Genomic DNA, 15,482 nt, shown 5'->3' with positions numbered 1-15,482 from the left:
TTTGTGAATGGACGGGGTTGCCTCGCCCCCCGGGGCCGAGGGGTGTAGGGGACACGGCGTGCCCGCGGCAGGATCCCGGGATACCGCCGGGCATCCGAGCGCCGACTTCCGACGCGCTCTCCCGCGGGCGGCGCGGGTCGGGGCAGCGGCGGGAGTCGCCCCCCGCGGGGCCGGGCGGGGGCGGCGGGCCGGGGCCGGGGCCGGGGCGGGCGGCGATCGGCGATCCGGCGGGGGGCGCGGGGAGCCAATGGGCGGCGGGGATCCGCCGGCGCGGCTCGGGGGCCCCTGGAGGAGGAGGAGAGGAAAAACCACGGGATTGAGCTCTGTCAGTGGCGCTCGCGGCTTCCGAGGGGGAAGTGCCGGGGAATAATTAATGTTTTTATTAAATTTGGAGGGAATTTTTTGCAGCCGATCGCCGCGCGTGGCCTTCAGGTGGGTCTTCCCCCGCAACTTTGCCCGGCGCCCCGCAGGATTGCGCGGCGGCGGTGGGGCTGCGGGAGCGATCCTGCGGGAGAAGGTGGCCGTGCCGGGCGGGGGGGCCGTGCGTGTGTCTGTGTGTGTGCGCGGTGAGTGCGGGGAGTGCGCGGCCCCCGGCGCCGCCGCCAACGCGAGGTGCGCGGCCAGCCCCGCGTTCGCCATTACGAGTTGAGCCCACGTTCGCTGAGCCGCGCTGCCGCCGGCGCGGATCGCCCGCGGGCGCGGCGCGCAGTGTAAATAAAGCCCTGCCTCTCGCCCCGCTGGCCGCCGCCGCGGAGTGCTTGTGCTCCGCGTTTTGCTGGCAGGAGCGGGTAACCCAGGTGAAGGCAGAGAAGGGAGGGTTGTTTTTATGAATGGGACTCTTTGAGGTTAATTAGGTATGCAAATGCAAGCAGTTCATTCATGCTGCCTTTTTTTTTTTTTTCTTTTTTTTTTTTCTTCCTTTTAAATCTAAAAGCCATCTTGTATTCCCCTCTAGGCTGATTGGAGTCCAGATCCCGAGGAAATCTCCAGATCAAATGCCCAGTAAATAAAACACTGAGCTAAGACTCGTGGAAGAGCTGCAGAATGGATGGATTTTATGACCAGCAAGTGCCTTACATGGTCACCAATGTGAGTGATCAGTTCAAAGTTGGTGTTTATAAACTTGACTCCGACTTATTTCTGTGGGGGAGTTTTACAGACACAGTCTCTGCTTTGTTACGGCTGTAAGGGCGACTCTTCATCTGGGAGCTATGCCTGCAAGATGAGCCTATCTTCGTAGTTATTGCAATAAAGCATCGTGTTCTTTTAAAGACAGTTTTGGGATGATTAAAAAATCATGCACATGATTAGCGGATGAGGGAGGCGAGAGCAGCAGCAGCTGCATTCAAAGTTTCTGGCTGCGTTTGCCTGCAACGTTCAGAAGAATGAAGTTGAGGCAAACATTAACCTTTTTTTTCCTCTCTTTTTTGTTGTTTGTTTTTTGTTTTTTTTTTCTTTCAGGATGTTGCAAACAATTTTATAAGTAACACAGGGAAACAAAGTGGTCTATTATAATTTCATATCTGGGTTCTCCTGCATAGCTTATGCTATGGGGATTTATGGGCTATTGTGTAAGTTTGTATACTTTAGATGCTAAAAATACATAATTGGTATTGTGTTGCTGCTTGAGAACATTATGGATGTATCTGTACAAATAGATGTCTACATAGATAGATAGAAATGTGTTGCATTTAGACAGAGGAATCCTTTGGAGGATGGTAGGTGCTCAGCAATATCTTTTGTTAGAAATTGAAGCCTTGCAAGACCACCATTTCCCTGTTTGAAAATGTAACAAATTTATGCCAGCTTTGCATATTCCTGATTAAATAAAAAAAAGCCCAAAACAAACCCAACCAAATCTCAAACCTCAGATTTCTAAAGTAACTGATCTTTCCTGTTTATAGAATCCACGTGGGAGAAACTGTAATGAGAGACCGACAAATGTCAGGAAAAGAAAATTCATTAACAGAGACCTGGCTCATGATTCAGAAGGTGAGGGCTTGTCGTTTCCCCATCCCCCCCCCCTTCTCTCTTTCTTACAAATGCAGAGAGGCTTTTTGAGAGCTCTTTATTTATTTATTTAGGAGATAAATATATCTAGATCAATCTGAATAAACAAGACAAGAAAACTACATTTACTAATGCAAAACAAACTGGCAAAGGCAATAAATTTATAAAGTTGAAAGTCTTTCCTTGACTTACCCTGTTGCATTTTGTGCACATGTAGCACACGGATGTCATGCACCAAGGCCAAGCCTTTGCAGCATCTGATACAAGTCATGGCACCTGGCTTTTTCACCATCAGACCTCTTCAGATTTAGGGTATTCTTCATCCCTCCCCCCTTTTAACATCCTTTTCCCTTGTATGTCTTCACTGATGGTAGCAGGAGTGAGAGAATGTGGGTGTGGAGACTTGATTTTCACCAACTTTACTGTACAGTCAGGCTTCTGGTGTATGCTGGCCTCTTTCTGTTGTTGTATAACACTAACAGGGTTAAAAATCCAGGGAACTTCGATTGAGGAAGCTTAGAGTGGAAAAAGTTCTGGAGGGCCAAAGATTTGTAACTTAGTCCCATCAGCAGCCACTCAGGATTGTAGCTTGAGAACTGCAGGCTGGTAATAGCTGTTAACACTTCTTTAGGTTACAAGGACTGTATACATGCTATGCCTACAGCCCTGAAAGTACATGAGACATACAGGAAGATATGTAGAGGCCAAGGTAAAAACACACTGACACAATTTTTAAAATCCCTACTTGCCCAGAAAAGTAGATGGAAAAGAAAGCATCTTTCTGATTTTCAGAAAAATCATTTTCCCCTGGGAATGTGGGGTATCAGTCCACAGGAGAAATGAATAGCCTCTGTCATTTAAGTATATGTAAATAGTTATCTGTCAGCATTCATAAAAGAGGAAGTCTCTCTCAAAATACAGTAAATTGAAAATAAACCATTTGTTAGTTCAAATATCCTACTTAGTCTTAGCAAACAGAATTTTTGTAACTGAGTTTCTGAGGTTTGCAAGTAAGTCAACTGCTGCTCTGATTTACACCCATTCCAGGTAACTGATTTCAGTGAATTGCAAAATATAAGCTGCTGAAAAATTCAGTCCATGAAGAAGGTGGTTTTAGCTTTAAAGAAGCACAGTGAGTACAGCATAGAGGAAATAGTGGTGATTCTCATGTCATACGAAGTAAAACATAAGGGGAAGTACAAAAGATTTCCCATTTCTCTTTGCTATTGCAGCATCTCAGGTCATGGCTTCAGAATTTTTATATGATAGTTATGACCCTACGATTAAAAATACTCAGTTATTGCTCAGGAAGGACTGTGGAAGTCCAAGCAAGCTTTATGTGGGGCAGATATTAAAGGAGGAGGCCTGAATTGTGTAAGAATAGTTCATCTGTAAGATATATTATAATTTTTAACTCATCTATGTATTTCATAATAAGGCTTTTGTACTACAGAGCTCTGTTAAGATTCTGGCTATTATTTCAAGAGCTGAAAATAAAGTAAGTGCTTGGGGTTTTACTAATAGGTGTAGAAAAATCATTAACTGATGCCTCAAAATGCCTACTTTGTCTGTATATTTGACTGCCAAAACAGAATTAATGTGTATTTTTCTTAGGGAAAAATATATTTTTTAACATATTTTAGTCTTCTGAAGAGATTAAAGGTGTAAGTCTTTTATCCATGTCTTTATCTTTTTGCAGAACTCTTTCAAGATCTGAGCCAATTACAGGAGACATGGCTTGCAGAAGGTAAGGGAAAAAACTGCTTGTAAAAAGAGGAAAAACAACTCTGGAGGGGAAAAAAAAAGTCCTGAACTTGCTGTCTTAATGTTCAGCCCAATTAATTGAGCTCTAAAAGAGCCACCTCATGTGTCATGCATACATTAGAGCCTCTGATGAGTTTGTCTTTGGGGACTCTGGGGCTGCTCTACCCAGTGTCATCACAAATTACCAGGAGAAATTGCTTCCAGCTCACAATCACATCTGCTTTTGGCAAGAACTAATGCACCAAGACTTCAAGTTCTAAGCCTCTGTTCAGATTTTAATTGCAATTGATCAGGTTTATATTATTGTACCTCGAGAGACTACATACAGCCAGAACTGGGCTTGCTGTTTCCTTTTCAGCAGCACATATAATTATTTGGTGTTCTGGTGGAGTACTTTTCTGATGGCAGAAATTAGTTTCTCTGGGTTCATCGGGACGGGATGCTTCAAGATTTAAGTGCAAGTGTCTTCTTTCCACCTTGTTCACAACACAGAACATTAGGTGTGTATGAAATACTTAACCAGTACTTCTTCTTTATTTTCTTTTTTTTTTTTTTTTGGAAACCTTTAAATATTTTGCATGCTATTTTTGTCTTTGTATTTGTAGTTGTGAGATTCTGTACCGGGTGATTAGAAAACTAACATCAGTCTGTTTTACACATGCATGTTCTTTTAAGTATTTCAAATAATCTTGCAGAGCACATTTTAGTGAAGAGAGGTTTAAGAAGAATATTGTATAAATCTGAATTTTGAGGAGTTGTTGAGAGATTCATTTAACAATAACAAAAATGTGCTGCTGCATTAAGAGAACTTTAACAAGTTGCAAGGTAGCTTTCTGCTCGTTCCAGTCTATTTGTTTTCAGCAGCATTTTCTGATTTTTTTTCCCTTTGATATTTGCAGTACTGTTTATTTGAAGTAAAAAGATTTTTGTGCATTATCTGTTCTTAATATTTCTGGTCAAATTTTTAATGTAAAATTCTGCATCTTAAATAGACATAAATTTGATGCAAGTTAAAATAATCTCTCCAGATTCATCCTGATTTAAATGAATGAGAGTATTCACATATGCTTAATTTTTTCCTGTACAGGACTATGCACAGCTGTTTATAGAAGAGATGTTCTGTTTTTGTTGTTTTTTTAGTTTGTTGTTGGGGTTTTTTTTCTTTTTTGTTTGTTTGGTTTTTTTGTTTGTTTTGGGGTTTTTTTTGAAAGCAGAGATATTGGGATGAAATGCTTGCTCATAGAAAGAGGGAAATATAGCTGATGACTACTTGCCTATGTCCTGATTCTGTTTTAACAGCTTTATATGTGGTTTCTTTACCTATAAGTAAGTTGTGAGGTATTGTTTATTTTAATGACATTTCTATTCTTTTAGTATTATTTTTAGTATGGGGTTACTCTGTCTATAATGAAAAAGCCCGCCTTGAATTAATGGAACAGAGGATATATTTTTATGAACTACTACAATTCTTCCCTAATGATTGAAAGCAGGATGTCCTGTACTAAGATCATTTTTGCAGTATAATGGTCAGATGCAACTGTAGCTGTCTCCCTGTGGTGATTTTCCTAAGGAACTCTTTACATTGTATCATCTCATTCATGTTAGCAAATCAGAGGTATGTTAAAATGCTACTCAAAAGATTCTATTTTTAATGGAGAGTTTGGCTTTTAGTTTGATTTTTTTTTCCCACTGGCATGGATGGTTTTGTTTCTTAAAAATTATTAAATATCCTTGATCTTAAGCCAGAAAAATACAGGCAGCTTCATAATGCATGTGCAGATAATAATAGAAGTTTGAAAAATAATGCAGAATTTAAAACTAATTTGATCATTTCTTCAGGTACATAAATTAATGTAATGGCATTTTTTATTCTGAAGGCACTGCTTATTTTAGATGAGAATGACTTGTTTGAGAGCCTTTTTACCTCTTTATCAGAGTGTATTTCACTGAATAAATTTAGATAGGTTTTTGAGAGAGAAGGTGTCTAGTCCTGTGCCAGCCAGGTTGAATAACCTTTATAAAGGCAGGTAAAATAATCTGGGAAATATTTAAAAGTAATTTTTAAAAAAGTTACTTTTTTACCTAGCAGAGAGTAATAAAGCTAAATAATGCTATTTGTCCACAGTATGTTGCAACTAAATATTGCAGGTTTTTCAGTGTTCTAGAAATACTTCCAGAAATCTCTGTTTCGGGCCGTGCCATGGTTTTAGCTGTTCCATGAAACACAAACTTTGCACAGCTTTCCTTAAGGCTAAACTAATACTGAAATAAAAAGTTAAGATGGGAACATCAAATATTGAGCCATAGCTTGATCCCAAAGTTTTATGGAAAAAAACCCCACCCTTAACAACTTCTGTTAGTCTCTATAATATGCTGGTGTTTGAAGACATTGTAGCTCTGCTCAAATGCCTATATGGATGAGCTTAGCCAGGAAACAGATTTTGAAATCAGACTTGTTTATCCATTGCTAGATGTGTCCATTTATGTTCTTCTGGACCTTCCTAGGCTAGAAGTCTGCCAATTTGGCAGCATCAGTAGTGTTTACATATTTCTTTTCCTAATGCTCTGGAGCCAGGGAAATGACCATGAAATTTTAAAACATCTTGACCCTTTTTAAGAAAAGCTGTGGCAGCTGACCAGGTTTCTCCCACTAGTTCAGATCCCTACTGGGGAGTAACCAGGTCAAAAATCTACTTATTAGTTAGGAGAAGAAACTGAGTTGCATTTACACAAAAATAATGGTTGTGGATTTTTCTTTGTTTTGCTTTTCCTGAAGCTGTCCTTACTACATCACATATTTTAGCCTGAAGATTTTTACAGTTAGTGTCACATGTGACAAGTTGGTGGTAAACAAGTAAAGAGAAAAGAAACATATTCTTTTCCTCTTGGAAATGGGGGTGGTTCACTTGTATTAAAGTATTTATCCAAATGTAAACAATTCAGTAACCTGCTTAATATTTTATTACTACATAATTAACAAGCTGAATACTACTTACAGAGAGCTCACAAATGTATTCCACTAGCTGCATAGTAGATTTTTATGGAAATGAGTTTTGCTTCTTACTCTGTGTAGTATTATATACGTAAGAAAGAACCTAAATTATTTTGATGTAAAACTTAACTCTGAAGAAGGTTGCCCCGTGTCAATTGTTATGCAAGACAGAAAATAGAGTATAACTGTTTTCTGTTGCTAGAAATTGAAAATGGGAAGCCTTTAAAATTTTTTTCAGTGTTTAGACTTGAAATAGTTAAAATTGCCTATTGCTAACCAAGGCAAATATTATTCGGCTATTATCTTCTGTTTTGTATTTAAATAACTCGGTGGCAATATTTTGACATGCTAATACTATAAAATTACTTTATTGATTCCATGTATTTGGAATTAGATTGGTTCTGGCAGATAACAATTGTTCAGTGACTTGAAAAAAATGGGTAAAATATTAATCTAATGTTATCTTGTCATGGTAGCTGTTCCTTCTTATTGTGGAACAAAATGAAGAGAGAACAAATTGTTAATGAGTGAGTGAGTGTCTCCTTTCTATGGTGAAATCATTTGATTTTGGGAAATAATAGATTAACAAAACCCTCAGATTTTTATTTAATATTACTCAGATACTAATTTCTCCTATAACTTATTCAAGATATCTAAAAAGCATCCCAAGCAAAGACAAATAATGAATTTATGCACTAGATCTGCTTCTTAGAGCAGTAGCTAATAAGCTTCTCAGATGGTATAAAGAATAAAATATAATGTTCTTTGTGTGGTTTGAAAAACATACAAAAAGACAAAGTAAAGAGTAAGTAGTTTGAAATAATAGCTACAGGTAACGGGTTCATGGCTCTACCGCAACTCAGCTAAATAGAGTGGATGGCATCTCCAAGCTACTAGTGTGCAGAAGCCGCTTCTTAGGGTCCGAAAGTAAGTAAGTTATCTCAAATAATTAATGGCTAACTTTGGAATGAACTTTAGAAAAAAAGTTTGTTCCCTCTGTTCTCCTAATGTGAAGGACCCACCAATGTTGCTGTGATGTCTAAGCGAGTGTTGACTTGTAGTTTATTTCTTAAATGAGGAGGTGTGAAAGGAAATAGTTTGTAGTTCTTGAAGGATTGTTTTTAATAAAAGAAAGTACTGGATCTTCAAATATTAGTCTAGTTAGAGTGGCTTTGTTTAATCTGACTAACTAGCTTTTTTATGCCAAAAAGTTGTAAAATTTACCCAGTGTAAGGCAGATGGTATGAAGCCACATTCAAGAACTATCCACATTTTCATAGGAGCAATAAGAGTCAAAAAATAGTAATTTAATACCTCCAAAGCTGAAATCTGCCTGACAGGAACAAACACTTAAAAGCAGTGAAAACACTTTCAGTTTGTAGTACAGAGAATATCTTCTTTTCCTTTTTTTTTTTTTTTTTAGTGGACTCTAATGATCTGATAAATTTGATTTTCTAATACTCACAGCTCATGATCCTAAATATTTGCACAAAAAAAAGGAACAGTTAGATTAGCCAAAATGGGAGGGAAGGGGATGTTCTTGAAAACAAATCCAAAAGAAATAAACCCACAAAAAATCTACAAGTCTGAAAGTCTGCGTAGTAATAAACTTTTTCATGTTTTTCTTGTTCGCTAGAAAAGTAAATTACTTTTACTCAAAATAATAATTTTCAAAAGTGTGGAGAGGTTTGCTAACCATGAGGTATGTAGCAAAATGTTAAATGTGAGTACTCCTTTTAAGCTTTTTCTCATTTTTAGTATAGCAGCAAATGAAGAGCAGATTCTGCAAACCCATCTTCATATTCTTAGGGATTGCTCACATAAGGAAGAATTTTGAGATCTGGAGCTAGTTTTGAACTGCATTTAAGTTTATTAGTCAGAGCATCTCATGTTATGTAAAGAGGGTTTGGGGTTGTTTTGACAGCAAATCCAGTGCTTATGGGAAATAATATTTTTTACCATCTTGAAATTTATCACTGTTTTGCCTTTCCAATGCTTCTTTGTTAGAAGCAGTTGTTCCCGTGGAAAAAGAACAACCACAAACCAACTACCCCCACCCCAGCTCTTGCAGGAATACTTACAATTTAGCCAATCTTTCAGATATTCAGAAGTGACAATGAATCAAAGAAAACTCAATAGACCCATTACTGTTGAGGCCCGGAGTCTTATTTTAGCTGAGGCCAAAATACTACTGCTCATATAGAATTTCCTGTCAATTTCAATTTCTTTTGCCACTTTGAATAAATGATGGATATTTTAAAACTAATTGCTCTTAGCTCTAAAAGTGAAGCATGAGGTCAGAGCACACAGTACCGCAGGAAGTGTTCTGCTACCCAAAATAAAGTTTTAAGTGAAGCATTTTCAGCTTCTTGTTTTTCTGGAAAGTTTCCAGCCTTTTTTTAACAGGAACACCTTTCTCTGGAGTGCAGCCGAGCTTTTGGAAGCAGTTTGTGAGTGGGAGAAGGAAGAGTTAAGTTTAAGCCCTTTATAGTTTGCTTAACTTTTCATTTATTAAATAACGTTCCTCAGCAGGTCTGTGCTGCATCTTGAGACAAAGCAGTGAAATCACTATGTTTATGCCTAAAGTTCAAGTTTACTTTGCTGTAGCTTTCTGGAAGGGTGTGACATGAAAAGCTTGTGGTTGGGGCCACATGGTTCATGCTGGACTGTGTTTTTGTGAATGGAGGCAGAACTCCAGTTCTGACTGCTTGTCTTGAGGAATTGCTTCGGAGATCAGCTGTCTCATTCACTGGCAGAAAGAATGACTCATACATCTTCTGCCTTGTTTGGCTCCAGGTCATTGTTACAGTGGATAGAGCTGGTTTTAATTAAATATTAACTCCTTTTGTCCTGGATGCTTGTTAATGGGGACTTTTTGTTTACTTGCAATGAAAGCATGCTTACAGGCCCGAGTTCTAAACCTTTTTTTTTCTCCAAATTGCTTTCCCTTTGCAAAATGAGCCATCAGTTCAGCCTTTCAAAGAGTGTTTAAAGCTCTAAAAACTACAAACAAGTATTAAGTATTTTTTGTGCTGTGGATGTTTGCATAACTCAGTAGGTAGTGAAACTGTAAAACCTAAACTGATAACATCTTCAAGATCATCATTAACATTTTGCATCCTTTCCAAATCCTCTTGAGACATTATAGCTATCGTCAGAAGAAGAAGAAAACTTTTGGTAATATTCTAGGCTGAGCTGGATAGCTTATGCTGCAGATGTTGTCTGCTTCAGGAGTCTGAGACTTCATGGCTCTGAATGTGGAATGAACTGCTTCTGCTATAAGCAGTAAAAGCCATGTGCTTAATAGCCTTCAAAACCTTTTATTAGTCTTTTGGAATATACTTACTTGCCTTCTCAAACCCCCATAATTAAGTAGCTCAAGGAAATATTCTCACTCAGGTGGGTGATCATTTCAGATATCTTTTTTCAATTTCCCTCTGAATAGCAAAGTGAAAAAAGTAAAGTTTTGGTGATTTATGCATTGTGGCCTGTGTATGTTAACAGGAGGTTTTATAGCAGGCTTGCTAAGTTGCAGTATTTGTGAATAAAAGAGGAAATGAATGGCCTATGTATATAAATGTGTAGACAGTTGTGACTGCAAGTTACATTTTCCTTTCAGACATTCACTTTGAAGTGTCTTTACCTGTCTGTTTAATTTGCTGCAAAATCTACCTATAATTATCCAAAATGTAGGTACAAAAGCTCTCATCTTCTTGAGTAATGGGATGATGTATCCCAACGATTTAGCATCTCACAGAGAGATGCTGGTGGAAGGAGTCTCGGTATGATGATGAGTGCTTGCATTTCAGCAGTATGGTCATGTGCAAGTTTCAGTTCTGCTTGATTAAGAATAATATCAGATTAAGTGGAAAAATATATACGTTCTCATTTCCACCAGTTAGCAGGTCCTTTTAATTTGTCTGTATAGGCTTGTGGGTCCATTTCTAAGGTACTGATGCTACTAAATTTACATTCCAGTAGGAAATGCATGTTCCTAATTTGAATGTTTTGGATGTTGTTATTTGTTTTGTTTATATTTGGCAGAGTTTTAAACACTTCTTAACTTGCTGTGCTCCTTTCTCTACAGAGGCTTTTAAGACTATCTTAATATTGCATTTAAAGTAAATTTTGACAGCATAGTCTCCACCTGTTTCTAGAGTACCGATAAAGTGATGTGTTCTGTCTCTATTAAATATGCCTTCATAAATTTTGGGAATCCATGAATGAAGGACATTATTCTTGTTTACTCCATAAATAAGAGCAAATCAGGGGTAATGGCAGTAATGTAGTGGTTTCCACAACAGTTCAACCAGATACATTTTACTTTTTTCTTACTCTATGGCTGAGGGAAAAAAAAAGGACCTTACTTACCAATATATATGTGAATCTCTGCAACAGATTTTTTAAGTCAAATTAAACTGATAAAACAAGAATGAAACACTGGTGAAGCTATCCAGTGCGCAGAGTACACTCTCTGGAAAGTTATATGATATTTCTGTCCCAGTTGCGCAATCACTAAATGTAGCCTCTTTATTTAAACAGGAGGGGTTTTGTTTTCTTTGAGGCTTTTTAAGATATCCTAGACTCACAGATTTTTATATGTGTATACATATCTATCTGCATATACATGTATATATAAAATGCAGGTGCATGATAAAAAATAATTTTACTAGCCTCCTTGCTGCATTTGAAAATGATATCTGGCTTAAGAAAAATGTGTGGGATGTGTCTTCTGTAAACCAGAAGTTGCTTGATTCAATGGCTTTAACTCTGAATGTACTCACAGATGCTTGAAAAACAACTGGAAATAGAAGAAATCCTTAGGAACTGATTTTTAAGTAGAAGACCTTTATTTCATAATCAGATTTTCTGTGACAGTCAAATAGTTGGCATTTTTGTAAGGAGAATGCCAAACATTCGCATGTAATCAATTGTATGAAATGTCAGAAATTGCAGAGTGTTAGTATTTGGGATTATCCTGTCCTTGAGTTCATTCTTGGTAAAACTTCTGTGGTTTCTCTGGAAGAAAGAGAAATTGAATGCATCAAAAATACTGGGAAAATTTGGGTTGGTAGTGTTTTTTACAGCTTCAAACTTCGAGGAGCCAACATGTCCGCAGAGGTACTGGTTTATTCTAAAACAATGGATTACTATCATGTTTGATTTAGGTTTTGTTTTTTGTTCTGGGTTTTTTTTTGGTTTTTTTTTTTTAATTAGAAGCCCAAACAACAAAGCAACAGTAGCTATGTTTTTGGGGTTTTTTTTCAAAGTAAGGCTAATTACACAGTGTATTTATCTTACTCACACTTCTTTTCAAATCTGTATTTGCACATTTCCAAGGTCATTTGTTTTTAAGGGGTATTTGCTGCAATTAAGACAGTAGGATTTTAAATTTATTTTAAAACCCAGAGCAAATAATTTTTCAGTTTAATGAGTCTGATTCTGAACTCTTTACCCAGGAAACAAACCTTCCAGTTAAGTCATCAGAAATATTTCCTGAGTAAGGAATGGAGATCTGGTCCACAAAGAGTACTGTAGTGCACATTCAAAATAATTGTAATTTTAATTAAATATGTATTTTTAATTCAAGAAAGTTATATTAAAACTAGTAGCAATTGCACATATATAATGGGGAATACTCACTTCCTATACTAGAAAGTGCTCTGAAGGGCATTAAAGTTATCTTTTATCATTTAACGTATTTGAGAACGTTTAATAGTCACAGTTTCGATAAATTATTATATAAGCAACATTTACCTTTCAAAGCTTGTTGGGTAACCAGATCATGGCAGATGTTAACTTTTAATTAAGATCATGTGAGTTATTTGCTTGTCTTTATACAAGAACTGTGTGAAATATTTTTAAACGATAATTTTATGCAGCTTTGCTGTGGTGATTCCAGTTAGTGTGTATGTAGAAGAAAAGAGGACAAAGTTAAGAGATAAGCTGGATCTGTCTCGGGATGTACCAGAAGCAATCATGCTCTGAGGATGCTGTTTCTCCGTGTAATGTTCTGCGTTTATTTGAATGTATTCATCTCTAATGAACGTTTAGTGGTATTTCAGCTTAAATGGTTTAAATGAGTTTACCACGCAGTTTGAGAGATGGCTAATGTCATAGATATACAATGAAAAGGAACTGTGATACCAGAGGAGTAAAATTATCTATCAGCAGACCATGAAATGATTGTATTTAATAGCTCAGGTTTATGATGGAAGTTTCCTAAAAGCAAAGACGATCTTACATAAGGCAAATGGATATTAATCATGATTTTTGCTTTAAGTAAATCTTTTTTGATGCCTGAAATGCTGTCATCGAACCAGGAATTCTGTGGTCTGGTAAAATAGTTCTTTTTGAATATTTAAAACAATAACAGAAAATCCCTACTGTGTTGGCTAACTGCCATGAACAATTGGAGTTGCTTTTAAGTAAGCTGAATGTATGGTAGTTTCAGGTTAGAGAAGCATAAGTGTTAATTCTTAGGATTTGGTTTTATGTGGACTTTATGTGCAGATATTTTGAAAATGAGCACTGATGAGTTTTACCAGCAGCATGGTAGGTCCAGACCCTGGTGGAGGGAGTGAGGCAGGGCCAGTGAACCCACACATCCTCCCATTCCCCTTGCTCTGTGCCGGGGCTTCTCTGGGCTCACACTGCGCCACACGGCTTCACCCCAGGGTTGATCTGATATCAAAATGATGCGCTTGCCTGATTTTCATCCTCAACAATGAAGAATCAAAAAATCATAGTTTTAAACTTGGCTTGCTTTGAATTAAATGCAAGAATTAAACGCAAATTGTTTATGCATTAAACATTTTATTCTTTTAATTCTTGTTTTTTGTTTGTTTGTTTTTTTGTTTTCCTTTCTTCAGCTCAGGTACCTGACAATGACGAGCAGTTTGTGCCAGACTATCAGGCTGAAAGTTGTAAGTATACTACAAATCATCACTTTCTTAAAATATATATATTTGTATATTTAAATCTCTGTCTTCATATTTGTTATTTGTTGTGTCATCCACGGTCATGTGATAGCTCCTTTTGCTGGTCGGTGACATCAGTGTGATGAGTAGATAAAGCAAGTGGCATTTTGATGTGCAGCCAAAAGAACTTTTTTGGGCTGAAGGTATAACCTTTAGCAGGGGGCCCTTTCCTGTCATTTCCACCACACAGCCCCAGGGAAGCATGGAAAAACTTAGGTTGTGGAGGTGGAAGGAGTTTCTTTGTCTGTGGAGTGAGCAGAGGAGCTTTTTATCTGGTACAGATCAGATACTGTGGGATGTGGGATGCATCTCTGCTGAGCAGAAGTCAGGCTGCTCAACACATTTTGTGTATGAATAAATAAATAAAATCCTCCACATAATCAATCAAATACAGCCACAGCTGAAGCATTTTTAAGTTGTCTTAGCGTGTGGCATTTTGGTGCTCAAATAATATTTTCCTTTGAGTTAATCGGTGAATGCAGGAATTATGTTAAGATGGATGCTTTGCATTGTTTTCTACTTATTTAACAAGAGCCTAAACTTATTTTTATCAGCCTGTACCCCTCAAGTCTTGCCTTTACCTGTTAAAATGCTACTATTCTGTTAAATGCTGGCTCCCTTTTGTTGTACCTGCTCCTCTGTGATATTGAGTGATTGCAAGGGCACAGCATGAGAAACATCCGACAAAGTCTCAGACTTCTTGGAGCTTCTTCATGCATTTTTCTTCTTCTCCCCATCATTAGAGGTTTATTCTAACAGTGTTTGCTGATTGTAACAGAGCACATGGTACCTTTTGCATTTTGCTAAATAACTTAAATAGTTTATCCTATCAGAGTGAATTACTGCAGTTCACTAAACCAGATAGCTGTTAAACACAGCATTCTTGTACTGAAATGTTAAGATTAATATTAGAGCGATTAGGAAGAATTGCATTAAAATAGTCTTTAACCCAAAAAACAAATTCCCACTTGCTGAATTTTCCTATAAATGATTTATTTTTTCCATTTATTAAGAAGCTGTTTTAAGAAGAATTTATTGAGAGTATTCGTAACAGCATTTTGTGAGGCAAAAAAAAAGCTCACACTCTTTTTTAATCCCCTGGAATTGTTGCTGTGCAGGATAGTATCGCGGTACAGCAACAATTTAATTTTGTTTTTCCTGTACATATGCTAACCAACAATCATGGTCACTTTTAAACTTTGAAACTTGCTTTTTATAACAGAAGGGTTTTTTAACCTGTGTCTTCAAAGATTTTTTTTTTTTTTAATTAAATTATAATATGAAAGACAAAGCAATCTATAAATTGAATGTCAGATACGCTACTTTACATATGGATCTGTGTCCAAATATAGTCATTCATGCATATATCCTTTGTGTAAGAGTACAAAGTTCAGTTGGGACTTCTATTAACTCACAATTATCGTTACACAACAAGTCAATGATTCTTGGAAAATAATTTGTGAGCTGTGAATGAAAAGCCCCATTGAAGCTGGCCACTGCTTGTGCTGATAAAGAAATTCTCCTAATATGGCTATTTTATTAATGCTGTTGTATTTCAAAGTTCCTTAGCCACAGCTTACACAGTATTATCAAAGGCACATTTATTTCTTCATTTCAGTTGGTTTCTTTATCTTAAGTAAAGGTCAGGAGAGCTTCCTGGAGAGTTACTCTGGCAAAGGTTATGGAGTTTCAGACATATACTTGGATATAATGTATGTAGCTGTGGGCTCTGCAAA

General features: G+C 37.3%; 1 protein-coding gene across 4 annotated transcripts in view; it reads left to right on the top strand.

Annotated features, from left to right (window-relative positions):
* The first annotated feature begins 260 nt into the window (after nt 1-260).
* The window catches only part of ETV1 (ETS variant transcription factor 1), a 66,619-nt gene continuing 51,397 nt past the window's right edge, over nt 261-15,482 (top strand). Inside the window, exons 1-5 of one of the 4 annotated variants that reach the window (XM_085050823.1) lie at nt 261-432; nt 956-1,089; nt 1,905-1,992; nt 3,710-3,757; nt 13,639-13,692. In XM_085050823.1, the coding sequence (XP_084906949.1) occupies nt 1,045-1,089; nt 1,905-1,992; nt 3,710-3,757; nt 13,639-13,692 (235 nt within the window). In that variant the 5' untranslated portion in view covers nt 261-432; nt 956-1,044. Of the gene's footprint in view, nt 433-706; nt 855-955; nt 1,090-1,904; nt 1,993-3,709; nt 3,758-4,132; nt 4,275-13,275; nt 13,322-13,638; nt 13,693-15,482 lie in introns of those variants that run through there. The other 3 variants (XM_085050824.1, XM_085050825.1, XM_085050826.1) reach the window with 3 other exon arrangements.

The sequence above is a fragment of the Lichenostomus cassidix genome, chromosome 2, assembly GCF_008360975.1.
Source record: "Lichenostomus cassidix isolate B80296 chromosome 2, HeHo_3.0, whole genome shotgun sequence".
Classification (NCBI taxonomy): domain Eukaryota; kingdom Metazoa; phylum Chordata; class Aves; order Passeriformes; family Meliphagidae; genus Lichenostomus; species Lichenostomus cassidix.
The sequence above is the reverse complement of the archived record's forward strand: the minus strand, read 5'-3'. Positions and strand labels throughout refer to the sequence as shown.